The 12,040-nt window shown below is 52.8% G+C and overlaps 1 protein-coding gene across 1 annotated transcript; it reads left to right on the top strand.

The window, feature by feature from the left end:
- Window positions 1-10,742: 10,742 nt before the first annotated feature.
- On the top strand, window positions 10,743-11,680 carry LOC130266152 (olfactory receptor 14A16-like). Its single transcript, XM_056515494.1, has one exon. It carries the CDS (start codon window positions 10,743-10,745, stop codon window positions 11,673-11,675), a length of 933 nt encoding a protein of 310 aa, XP_056371469.1. The 3' UTR covers window positions 11,676-11,680.
- The last annotated feature ends 360 nt before the right edge of the window (window positions 11,681-12,040 follow it).

Raw genomic sequence — 12,040 nt, 5'->3', positions numbered from 1 at the left:
GGCTTTATGTGACCCTTCCCAGCCAGCCCTTCACTCACTCCCGGGTCTCATGTGCTCCGCAGGCTTTACTGGCTCACTAAACTCAGAGGAGCTCTGGTAGGAGAAAACGCTGCCTGGTGTGGGGCTCTTTGATCCCTGTCTCATCTTGTCCCACTCCTCCACCCATCTAAGAGACCAGAGGGTCCCCCACACTCCAGGGTAGTGCACCAGATCGGGGACGTGTTCCCTGCTCCTGTCCTTGGTGGCCTCGGGGAGGCTCCAGTGCCCTCCCTGTGTGCGGGACAGCTGCTGCAGCACGGCTGTGCCTGTGTGCCAGCAGCGCCCGAGGAGCAGCTGCACAAGTGCAGAGCCTGAAGCACAATCCCCAGTGCACACAAATGAGAACTGGGATTTTAGGCAGCAGAAGCTAAATCCATCTCTCGCTGCCCTTCCTAGCCATGGCCACGCTGATGCAGTCAGAAGAATTGCCCCTGCCCAGGAAGCTCTCAGGTAGAATACAGGAGCAAAAGCCTCGTGTTTCTGAAGTGCTAGCTGCCACTTCCTCAGGTGTTCCTGTAACAGAGTATGTGTAAGACTTTGCTAATCAAACCTTGCTAAATTAGGAAACATGGCCAAAAGACCACTGAAACTTGCTTAAGCTAGCAGAAAGATTATGTCTCAAATAACCACAAACATCCTGTATGTGCCCAGTTTGTGGATGCTTGCAAAAAAAAAGATAGGAAAGAGTCAACCAACGGCTAAGAGAGGAAGACTACAGCCTTCCTCCCCATGACCACCAGCAGCCAAGAAAAGACCCCCAGCAACTGGTTGCACAGACACAGAAAGAACATGAGAAGATGCTGAAAGGCACGTACACGGAAGAAGATGAAAATAAATGATGGACTGAAATGGAGTGGGGTGCGTGCTGTTGGTGGAGCAGAGACTCCCCGGATGCCCAGCGCTGATTTGCTTGCTGCCGCTTGCTCAATAAATTTTCTATTTCCATCTATTGGAGTTGATCAATTTATTACAAATAGCATTCCCTCCAATTACTAAAGGATTTTGACTATTTTTACCATTTCAAAAATTTCTGTGTGTCCCTGTGAGCAAGTAAGTACCACAAACCCTTGAGGTACTGCCAAGGCAGAACTTTTTCATTTCAGTTTTCCTGATGATTTTATCATCTCATCCAGACTCTGAAAGCAAACCAATGCTGTAGATCAAAGACTGGCCTTGGAATCACACTGGCTGTTTTTATCTGCTGCTCCACGGCCTTCGGCTGAGCGTGGGGAGGCCGGGCCTGGGCCCCTCAGGATGGCGCCGGGAGCGCCCGGGGCAGCGGGCAGGGCCGGCTCTGAGGGGCGGCACAGGCTGCATTTCCCCCGAGCGAGCGGCCAGCGGCGGGGAAAGGCGCGGCGAGAGGGGCAGGCACAAAGGCTCGGCTCTCTGGGAAGCGGCGGCCAGTCGCCAATTGCCGCTCCCGCAGCCGCTGTCGGGGCCGTGTCTCCTGCAGCCGCTGGCGCTGCACCTGCAGGGCCGCGTCCGGCTCTGCTGGGCTCCCTGCACGGCCGGCAAGGACAGGGACACGCTGCAGCTGGAGCCCAGCAGGGACACCCAGGGGCTGCCAGGGCTGGAGCAGCTCTCCTGCAAGGGAAGCCTGGCCCAGCCGGGCTTCTTCAGCCTGGAAAAGAGACTTAGGCTTAGGCTTGACCCAACTGTGGCCTTCCAGTACCTGACAGCAACCTACAAGAAAGCTGGAGAGGGACTTTGTACAAGGGCAGGCAGAGAGAGCACAAGGGAGAATGGATCCAAAGTGAAAGAGAGTAGCTTTAGATGAGAGATTCAGAAAAGAGACTTTCTGGGAACACGCTGCCCAGAGGAGCTGTGCATGCCCCATCCCTGACAGTGTACGAGGCCAGGCTGGATGGAGCTCAGGACAAGTCGGTCTGGTACAAGGGGTCCCCAGGCACAGCACGGGGGTTGCAGCGATGTGATCTTCCAGGTCCCTTCCAAGCCAAAGCATGCCATGACTCCGTGATGCTGGGATACCTCCCCTCCTCATCCTCTGGCAGAAAAAGAAACTTGGCACCAAGTTCCACAGACCGTTTCTTTTGGCAGCCTGCAACTGTCTCAAAAGAGAATGAAAAGAGATGACAATACTGACACAATTTCTCTTTTCTACTTGAAATTTCAGTGCTCCGCTCCTGTCCACACCAGCAAAACTGTCGAAGAAGCAATTCTTCCCCACCAAATGCCTCATCTCACCCAAACAAAAAGCCACAAGCCAACATTCTTCTTTATTCCTTCATTGCTTTATTTAGTTCTTTCTCTAATAGGAAGTCGCTTCATTGTTTATTTCTTTCTTTGTTCGTTTCGTTCCGCGGGGCGTGCGGCGGCTCCTCCGTTGGGTTCGCGGAGGCCACGGAAGAACGGCCGCGCGCTCCGGCGGCTCCGCAGCAGCAGCGGGAGGCAGGGAGGGAGGGAGGGGGAATCTTTCTTCAGCCTGGTCAGACAAGCTGCTTTTGGGCGGGGCAGGGGCCCACAGAAGGAGAGATGGCCGAGGGCTGGGCAGGGCTGGCAGGGCCAGAGGCACCCAGGCCTTTGTGCCCTGGGCTGGGCAGCGCCTCTGCAGCCCCACAGAAGGAACTTTCCTTGCAGGGGCTGCACTTTGCTTCTGCCTCAGCCCTCCCTGAGCAGGCTGGCAGGGCCGCAGGTTGGTGACATTTGTCCTTGCTGCCCCTCCCATCCCAGTGCCCCAGGAACAGCCCCGAGCCACCCGTGAGGGACAGGCCCTGCTGGGCCAGGCCTGGGCTCAGCCCTTGGCCTTTCTGCTGCCTCCAGCCAGCCCAGGCCTTGCTCAGCATTGCAGTTCCTGCTCTCAGCCTTTGGCTCCTGCAGTCCTGGCCTCAAGGATCTGCTCTCACCAGTCCCTGGGGAGCCTTTGGCAGTCCCTGCCCTCAGTGGGGCCAGTGATGCTCCAAGGGACTTGGAGTTTTGCTTCTGACTCCTTGAGCAGCTTCTTCAACCTTCTCTCAGTGCCTAAAGGGTCCTGGACTCAGCCATAAATCTCCCCAAAGTGGAGGTCATTAAAATACAGAAAGATTACAGGAGCTCTTTGTCTTCCTTCGTCTTCCAGTCTCCAGGGCTTGTGCAACTGATTTGAGTCAGCTTGGAGTTCTGTCAAGGAAGGAGATTTCAAAATGCACCTCATGATTTATTTATTTTTTTTTTAAATCAAGGGCATAATATTTTAATTTTTCAGTTCAGGCTAGAGGGACTTAAGTATTTCTTAAGTTATCTCGATGCTGAATGTCTCCTTAGGAGGTTTGGACACAGACCAAGAATGAGCTTCTTGCAGCTGAGCCCTATTTGGACAAACTGCTCCTCAACCCCAACCTCACCGTGTCTGAAATTGGCCACGTAGGACCAAAATCCCAATACATGTAAACAAAATTATGCATTTTTGCTTTGTAAATAAAATGTATAAAAATAATTTATAATTAAAAGTGATAATAATAGTTAAAAGTATAATAATAGTTTTCTTTTTTAATATTATATTATTCTATATTTTATTATCTTATTAAAAAAAGATATATTTTTAGCAACCAAAAAAATTTTGGTTCATTGGTTCTAAGTAATACAATTCCCTTCATTAGTTAATTGACTATTATTGGCTATTCATTTGTTTATTAGTCCTTTTTATAGTCCTTTAGTATTTTTTTAAAACATTTTCTCAGGCAGGGTAAACGGGGCCACTTTGGGGTCACTGGAGACATTTCTGGGGTAGTTTTGGGCCTGGAGAGGGAATTTAGAAAGAACTTGAGGGTCTGGAGGACACCTGGGGGAGCTGGGTGGGCACTCAGAGGGACACTAAGGAGCAATGATGAAAACATCAGGCACCGTGGGGAGCTCTTGGGGGTCCAGGGAGGTACTTGGAGGTCAGGGAGGGTGTCAGCCCTCCCACACTCCCAGCAGTGCTGCCTCCTTTTGGACAAAACCAAATACTGCAGCCCCCTCCCCTGAGGAGTGCTGCACCCTTGTGGACACAGCCTGGTGCTGCAACCCCCACCTGATCAGTGCTGCCTCCTTGTGGAGAAAGTCTGGTACAGCAGGTCCTGCCCCGAGCAGTGCTTCCCCCTTGTGGACCCTGCATGGTACTGCAGCCACCCCTTCCTGAGGAGTAATGCCCTCTTGTGGACACAGACCAGTACTGCAGACTCCCCCTCATTCAGTGCTGTCCCCTTGTGGACAAAACCTGGCAATGCAGGATCCCTCTTCCCAAGCAGTGGTGCCCAATTTTGGACACAGACTGTAACTGCAGTCTTCCTCCCGAGCAGTTCTGTCCGCTTGTGGACACAACATGGAACTGCAGCCCACCCCCCTTCCCCAAGCAGTGCTTCCCCATTGTGGACACAGCCTGGTACTGCAGCCCCCATCTTCCGAGCAGTGATGCCCTCTTGTGGACATATACCGGTACTGCAGCCGCCCCCTACTCCGAGCAGTGCTACTCCCTTGTGGACAAAGCCTCTTACTGCAGCCTCCCCCCAGGTCAGTGCTTCCCCCATGTGGACATAACCCTGTACTTCAGCACCTCCCCTCCCCGAAGTAGTAGTGCCCAGATTTGGACACAGACTGGTACCGCAGCCTTCCCCACAAGCAGTGCTGCCACCCTGTGGACACAGCATGGCACTGCAGCCCCACTCCCTGAGCACTGCAGCATTCTTGGGCACACAGCATGGTGCTGCAGCCCCACCACCCGAACAGTGCTACCCCCTTCTGGACAAAACCAAGTACTTCAGCCTGCCCCCTGAGCAGTGCTGCCGTCTGTGGACAAAGTTTGGTGCTGCAGCCCCCCTATTCTGAGCATTGCTGCCCTCTTGTGGACACAACCTGGTAGTGCAGCCCCCCCAAGCAGTTCTGACCCCTTGTAGACACAGAATGATACTCCAGCACCACCCCCCCTACCATGAGTAGTGCTGCCCCCTTATGGACACAGCAGGGGACTGCAGTGCCCTCCTTTTCTGAGTAGTGCTACCCCATTTCGGATACAACCCAGTGCTGCAGCCCCCCCATTCGAGCAGTGCTGTCCTCTTGTGGACACAGCATAGTCCTGTAGCCCGCCCCCCGAGCAGTGCTGCCCTATTGTGGACACAGCCTGATACTGTACCCACTCCCTCCTTCAGCAGAGCTGCTCCCTTGTGGACACAGCCCAGTACTGCAGCCCCCCCCCCCCCCCACCCCCTGTGCCTAGCAGTCTAGCCCCTTTGTAGACAAAACACTGCCCTCTCCCCCGAAATTGCTGCCCCCTTGTGGATAGAGCCCGGTACTGCAGCCCACCCTTTCAAACAGTGTTGCACTGTTGTGGACAGAAGCCGATACTGCAGCCTTCCCCCAGGAGCAGTCCTGCCTCCTTTTGACAAAGCATGGTACTGCAGTATCCCCGTTCCTGAGCAGTGCTGCCCCTTTGTGGACACAGGTCTGTACAGCAGCCCTCCCCTGGAGCAGTGCTGCACCCTTGTGGACACAGCATGGTACTGCAGCCCCCATACCCCAAGCAGTACTGCCATCTTGTGGACACAATCTGGTACGCAGTCCCACCCTCCAACAGTGCTGTCCAATTGTGGTCACAGCATGATACTGCAGCCCCCCCTCCTCCGAGCAGTGCTGCACCCTTTGTGGACATAACTTGGTACTGCAGTTCCCCTCCCAAGTAGTTCTGATGCTTTGTAGACACAGCATGATACTCCAGCACTCCCCCCACCCCTGCCTTGAGGAGTGCTACCCTCTTGTGGACACACCCACGGGGTTTTCTCTCTCGAGGTTTCAGAGGGTGCACACTCCTTTTATCCTAGAGCCCTGGCCTCATGTTGTCCTCTTCCTTTCCCCATTGCCCGAGGTACTAGGAAGGTACAGCCTTCCCGACCTGCCTGCCCAATATTCCCTCTTGAACCTAGCATTTCTCCCCACAGTTGAGATTTTCAGGCTTGTGCAGACCTTTGTCTGTTTCAGGTGCCAAGCTGTCTGGGCCCGGTATCAAACTGCCCAAAGTCAGTAGAAACATTACGACGCATTTCAAAGACTTTAACACTCATGCCTTCACCCATCAAATGATTTGTAAAGACATTAACACACATCGTTCCTCTCACATTGATGTTTCCTATGCTGATGAAAATCTGTCAAGCCCAGCCTTACCTCTCTGCTGTTGTAGTTCTATGGAGAGAGGTTATTGTCTCTTCCCCCTTCCATGCGCAGGACCTGTGTTCAACCATCTCCAGGACAGAAGGGCCCCACCCCACATCACTGTGACCTTTGAGGCCCCATGGAACCAAACATCCGTTGTGACACTACAGAACCTCACAGAAGCAAGGGGCCTTATTGACAGTGCAAGGCCCCAAGAAACCAAGGAGTCCAAAGGTCTCAAACATTCCTTGCATGGTTCTGCCTTGGGAATATAAATCTCCATGGGGGCATCTTGACACACACTTGGGAAGTGTGTCTGTTCAAAGTGGGGGAAACTTTTAGAAGTTTTAGATTGCTTCAAAAATTTTACAGGTAGAAAAACCCCTGTTTGCTTGAGTGCAGCCAGTTCTCCAACCAAAGCCGGTCCCAGCTGAGTGAGGACAGAGAGGATGGGATTGGGCAGTGTGGAGCAAAGTTATCCACATTGAGTCAGACCTCATGGCACAGCTTCTCTGAGCAGCCCAGACCTTCTGAGGAAAGACCCTGGATCAATATCAATCACAGAATGCTACAATCAATTCCTCTCTAAAGAGAAACAGTAATAAAAGACATGCTTTAAAATAGGAGCACTTGCTTCTAACAATCTCTTTGAAATATTTCTTCATAACTGTAGAAAAAAAACTTCCTAATGAACTGCACCAGAGCAGAGGGAAATCAAGGCACAGCCATGGTTTGTCAGGACTTGCTTGATCCCAATGAGCTCCATGGTGCATTTGGTGACGAGCCCTGGAACCTCACGGCCTGAGAAGAGATTGCACAAAGCTTTCCAGGACTCTAAGTCAGAAGAAAAATCCAAAGTGTCTCAAAGCATTAATGGGTCCCACTGAGGTCCATCCCCAACACAGGCTCCTCATGGACTCCTTAAAGGAGAGAATTGGAGGCCAGGATTGCCGAAAAACCACAGGGAGACTCAGAGAAGAAAGAAGAAAGTACTTTAAAAAAACTGAAGTACCTTGAAGCATTAATGAGCCCACTGAGTGTTGTTACTGACAAAGGCTCTCAAGGGACTAATTAAAGCAGATAACTGGAGGCCATGATTGCACAAAGCTCTCAGAGACTCCAAGGCAAAAGCAAAACCCAAAGCCCTCTGAAAACCCTTTAGTCCCTGAGAGCATGAAGGAGCCCCCAGGGCCATTCCTGACCAAGGCTCCCCAGGGACTGGTCCCAGCAGATCCCTGAGGCCACTGGGATGGGGGGAGGCTGAGGGCAAGACAAGGGGTGACAGTGCCCAGCCTTGCTGGGGCTGTGCCAGGAGGCCCCATTGGCTCAGGACAAGGTGTCTCCTCACAGCCCTTGGTGGCACAGACTGTGGTGTGCTCCAGGGCACCAAGACTTGGCTTCTCTTTGTCCCCACCTGTCATTTGTGCCTACATTTCTCTGCTCTGATTGAGGCTTGGGGACACTTTCTCAGTGGTGTCCCTCAGTGGGACCCATTAAAGCTTTAAGAAATTTTGGAGTTTGATTCTGACTTGGAGTTCTTGAGAGGTTTCTCCAGCTCCCTCTCAGGGACTGATGTTCAGGACCTCAGCACAAACCCCAAGAGGGTCATTCAAGTCCTTGTGCTGTGTCTGTGCTGCTGAGCTGGGCTGCTGGCACAGAGGCAGTTCTGGCAAGGGCAGAGCTACAGAGAAACAGCTCTGCCCAGAAGCAGCTCCTGTGCACAGCCCAGCAGGGCTGGGGCACTGCCTGCAGCCACCCCGGGCACAGCACAGAGGCACAGAGGGATTAAACTCAGCCTGGGCTGGGAGCACAGAGCAGAGCTCACTGAGGGCTCACTAGAGCAGAAATCCTCACAGTGTTTGAAACAGCCACCCTCCCTGGCTGTGGGAAGATAAGCTGCAGCTCCTGCAGGGATCTCCTGAAGCTGGCACATCCCACAGCTTTCAGGACCTTCCAGGAGGACTCTCAGAGCTGCTGCAGTGCAGGGGATGTGGCCCTAGGGCAGGGCTGGGTTTCCCTGCTGCAGCACCTGCGGCACAGCCCCAGGCTGCTCCCTGTGTCCAGGCTCTGCTGCAGGGCTGAGCAGCCGGGGCTGCAGCCAGGGGTGCCCAGGGCTGCCCTGCAGAGCAGGATCCTGCAGCCCAGGGCGCTGTGCTGGGACAGGGACTCTGCTGCCTGCCAGGGACAGCTCTCAGCCAGCCCGGGGAGCTGCTCCCAGCATTGGGGGAGAAGCTGTGGGGGCAAGGAGCAGACCCTGAGCAGGGCAGGTGCTGCTGCTGAGAGGTGCTGGGTGAGGCAGGGCTGCTCCCAGCTCCAGACCAGCCTGGGCACAGCTCTGGAGAACACTTCCCAAGAGAAGGTGAGCCTGAGATTGCTGTAAAGATCAGGAGAGTTCCTGTGAGTGTTTTCAATTTCCTACTTGGAGAAGGATGGGAAAGTTGGGGTGATGACAAAAAGATTTTTGGTTTTTATACTTTTTTCATAAAATTGTAACTCTGTAAACTATTATTATATAGTTATATAACTACAAACCTTAATTATCTCTAGTACACCTCCGAACCTTTCTTTTAGATTTGTGAGCAATGAGCTGACCTTCTACATACATTCCTGAAATACTGTGTAGTCCTTCTATTAGGAGGAAGATCTACAAGAAGAACATTTTGGTTTTTAACCAGAATATTTGTAAGAACAAAATAGGGGCAAAGCAACCATTGGACCTACTGAAATGGGTTTACCCAGGGGTATGTAACAGGGGCAATTGACTCTCCTAATGGATGTTCTTGTTAAATACTCTAATTAATCAACAGTAATAAACTGTTAACATCAACGGCCTGGTTTGCCCCATTCCCACTAGGATACATGGAAACTTCCAAAAAATGGTCCATTTTTTACTTTACTGTTCTAAAATTGTTTCAAAGGGGCTTTCTCTTTTGATTACAGACAACAAGGGGATAAGAGGAGCAGAACAGGAATTGTACTCAGAGAATCACAGAACATTCTGATTTGAAAGGGACATGCAGTATCACCAAAGTAATGTTTGAACATTTATAGGGACTCCAGATCTGTAACTTTGGGTGGTCAGTCTCTCTGCTGGGAGCCTCCCAAAGGGCCTTCAGCCACTCCTCAGCCCTGGGCAGCACCAGCATCCCCTTTGCAGGACCCAGCAGGGCTCTCCTGAGCTGCCCTTGCCCACCTGCAGACAGACCCTGCCCCAGGCAGGGCTCTGCAGACAGGCAGGTTTCTGTGGGGCTGGGCGAGGGCACAGAGGGTGGGATGGGCTCTGTGAGCCTGGCAGGGACAGGGCAGCTCTCAGGAGGGAAATGTCCAGGCCCAGGGAGATGCTCAGGGAAGGAGAGGGGGCTGAACAGAGCAATGCTGAGGGCAGGAGGGCACTGTTGGTGTGTGGGAGGTGCCGTGCACAGCTGGGTATGGGAACACTGCCCTGAGTGCCCGGCTGTCTCTGCCCTGCCCTCTCAGGCACAGCACCACAGCATCTTCTCTTGTTTCTGCACTCCTCTGATACTGTCATTGTAATCTGCTGCTCTCAGGGAGGCTCTGGGATTGCAGCACTGAGTCAGGCACTGCCCTTGGGATTCCTGCATGGCAGGGGTGTCCATGGGAATGGGGTGTCCAAGCTTCCCTGGGACCTGTGTGGCTGTGGGCAAAGCAGTCCATGGGAAAGGGGAATGAGCTGAGCCCCTTCCCTGAGATCCCATCATGGGCACACCTAGGGGTCTCCTTGCTGTGTCCTTCCAATCTCTGAGCTGCTCTCCTGGGTGCAAATCTGTGCCAGAGCCTCTGAGTTCCCTGAGTGTCCCACGGGGAAGTGCAGAGATGCCACAGATGAGGAAATGCTGTTGGGTTTGCCAAGGCAACCGTGAGTGTCCTTGGCAGAGGGAGGTGCTGAGACCTTGCTCAGAGACCTTTAGAGAGGGTGAGACATTCAGGGATCCCTCTGCTCTGGGTAGAGTCTGGTTTATCCCAGGGTGACACGGGAGTGTGATTGTGCTTTGATTCCAGCCAAAGGTGCAAACCCAGAGTAGTTGGGAACAAGCCCATCCAGCTCCTCACCTTGCCCAGAGCCACAGGGAATCTTCTGCCTCTCACATCTCTCAGTGGCAAACTGTGAGTGCAGCAGAAGTGCTGGGGATTTCTATCCTCAGAGAATCAGGAATGATATGTGGGTAAGAAAATAATGGCTAAAATTCCTTTCTGCTCTCCATGTACTTAAGAAGTGGGAGTACAGGCACTACCAAGCCCTTCTGCATTAGGAGTGATTCCACTGACATATTCCGAATATCAAGCCTTGTCCCTGTGCCACAAGGCCACAAATCCAGGGCAGCAGGACAGGGATGGCTCCTCAAGAGCCCCCATGCACAGGCCTGGCTGCTCCTGGCACTCTCAGACAGCATAACTGGAGCCCAGTCAGGAACCTGCACAAAGGTTTTCCCAGAGCAGGAACAAGAGGGAGTGTCACAGAGGGACAGTTTACAGGGAATGGCCCAGGTTTGGCTCAAAGCAGCCTCTGCTGCCTTGTCACTGTCCTTTATCCATGAACAGGTCCCCATGTCCAGCTACAGCAAATGTCCAACAGCAGCTCCATCAGCCACTTCCTCCTGCTGGCACTGGCAGACACGCGGCAGCTGCAGCTCCTGCACTTCTGCCTCTTCCTGGGCATCTCCCTGGCTGCCCTCCTGGGCAACGGCCTCATCATCAGCGCCGTAGCCTGCGGCCACCACCTGCACACCCCCATGTTCTTCTTCCTGCTCAACCTGGCCCTCACCGACCTGGGCTGCATCTGCACCACTGTGCCCAAAGCCATGCACAATTCCCTCTGGGACACCAGGACCATCTCCTACACAGGATGTGCTGCACAGATCTTTCTGATTTTCTTCTTTTTTGGAGCAGAGCTTTCCCTCCTGACCATCATGTGCTACGACCGCTACGTGTCCATCTGCAAACCCCTGCACTACGGGACCCTCCTGAGCAGCAGAGCTTGTGCCCACATGGCAGCAGCTGCCTGGGCCAGTGGCTTTCTCTATGCTGTGCTTCACACAGCCAATACATTTTCCCTGCCCTTCTGCCATGGCAATGCCCTGGGCCAGTTCTTCTGTGAAATCCCACACATCCTCAAGCTCTCCTGCTCTAAATCCTACCTCAGGGAACTTGGGCTTCTTGCTGTTAATGTTTGTTTAGATATTAGTTGTTTTATGTTTATTGTTTTCTCCTATGTGCAGATCTTCAGGGCTGTACTGAGGATCCCCTCTGAGCAGGGACGGCACAAAGCCTTTTCCACCTGCCTCCCTCACCTGGCTGTGGTCTCCCTGTTCCTCAGCACAGCATTCGTTGCCTATTTGAAGCCCCCCTCTATCTCCTCCCCATCCCTGGATCTGGCAGTGTCAGTTCTGTACTCAGTGGTGCCTCCACTCCTGAACCCCCTCATCTACAGCCTGAGGAATCAGGAGCTCAAAGCTGCAGTGTGGAGACTGATGACTGGATGCTTTCAGGAACATTAAACTGCTGGTCAGTTTCTGAAAACCACTTGTAATAAAGTTCATCTTTGATACTACTTCTTGTTTTGGTTGGGTTTTTTTTCTCCTTTGTTTTAGTTATATCATACTGTACATAAAAAAAAGCCACTGTGTGTTCCATTGCTCATTTTGTTTCTCCATCTTCCCTGTTGCCACAGACTGTGTCAATGAAGGGCTGTGTGCTTGGTGGCTTTACACAAACTAAGGGATCTCTCTCCCAGCAAAGTTTTCTCCAGAGATGCCCCTTTTGTTCCCTTCTCTGGAGCTGCAGCAGCAATGTCTGTGTGCAGAGCTGGGGCAGATCAGTGCTGGCACAGCAGCTGTGCCCAGCAGCAGCAGCAGCACTTGGT

Source organism: Oenanthe melanoleuca, unplaced genomic scaffold (genome assembly GCF_029582105.1).
Source record: "Oenanthe melanoleuca isolate GR-GAL-2019-014 unplaced genomic scaffold, OMel1.0 S001, whole genome shotgun sequence".
Taxonomy (NCBI): domain Eukaryota; kingdom Metazoa; phylum Chordata; class Aves; order Passeriformes; family Muscicapidae; genus Oenanthe; species Oenanthe melanoleuca.
Note: the sequence above shows the minus strand (reverse complement) of the source record. Positions and strands in the feature narration are given on the sequence as shown.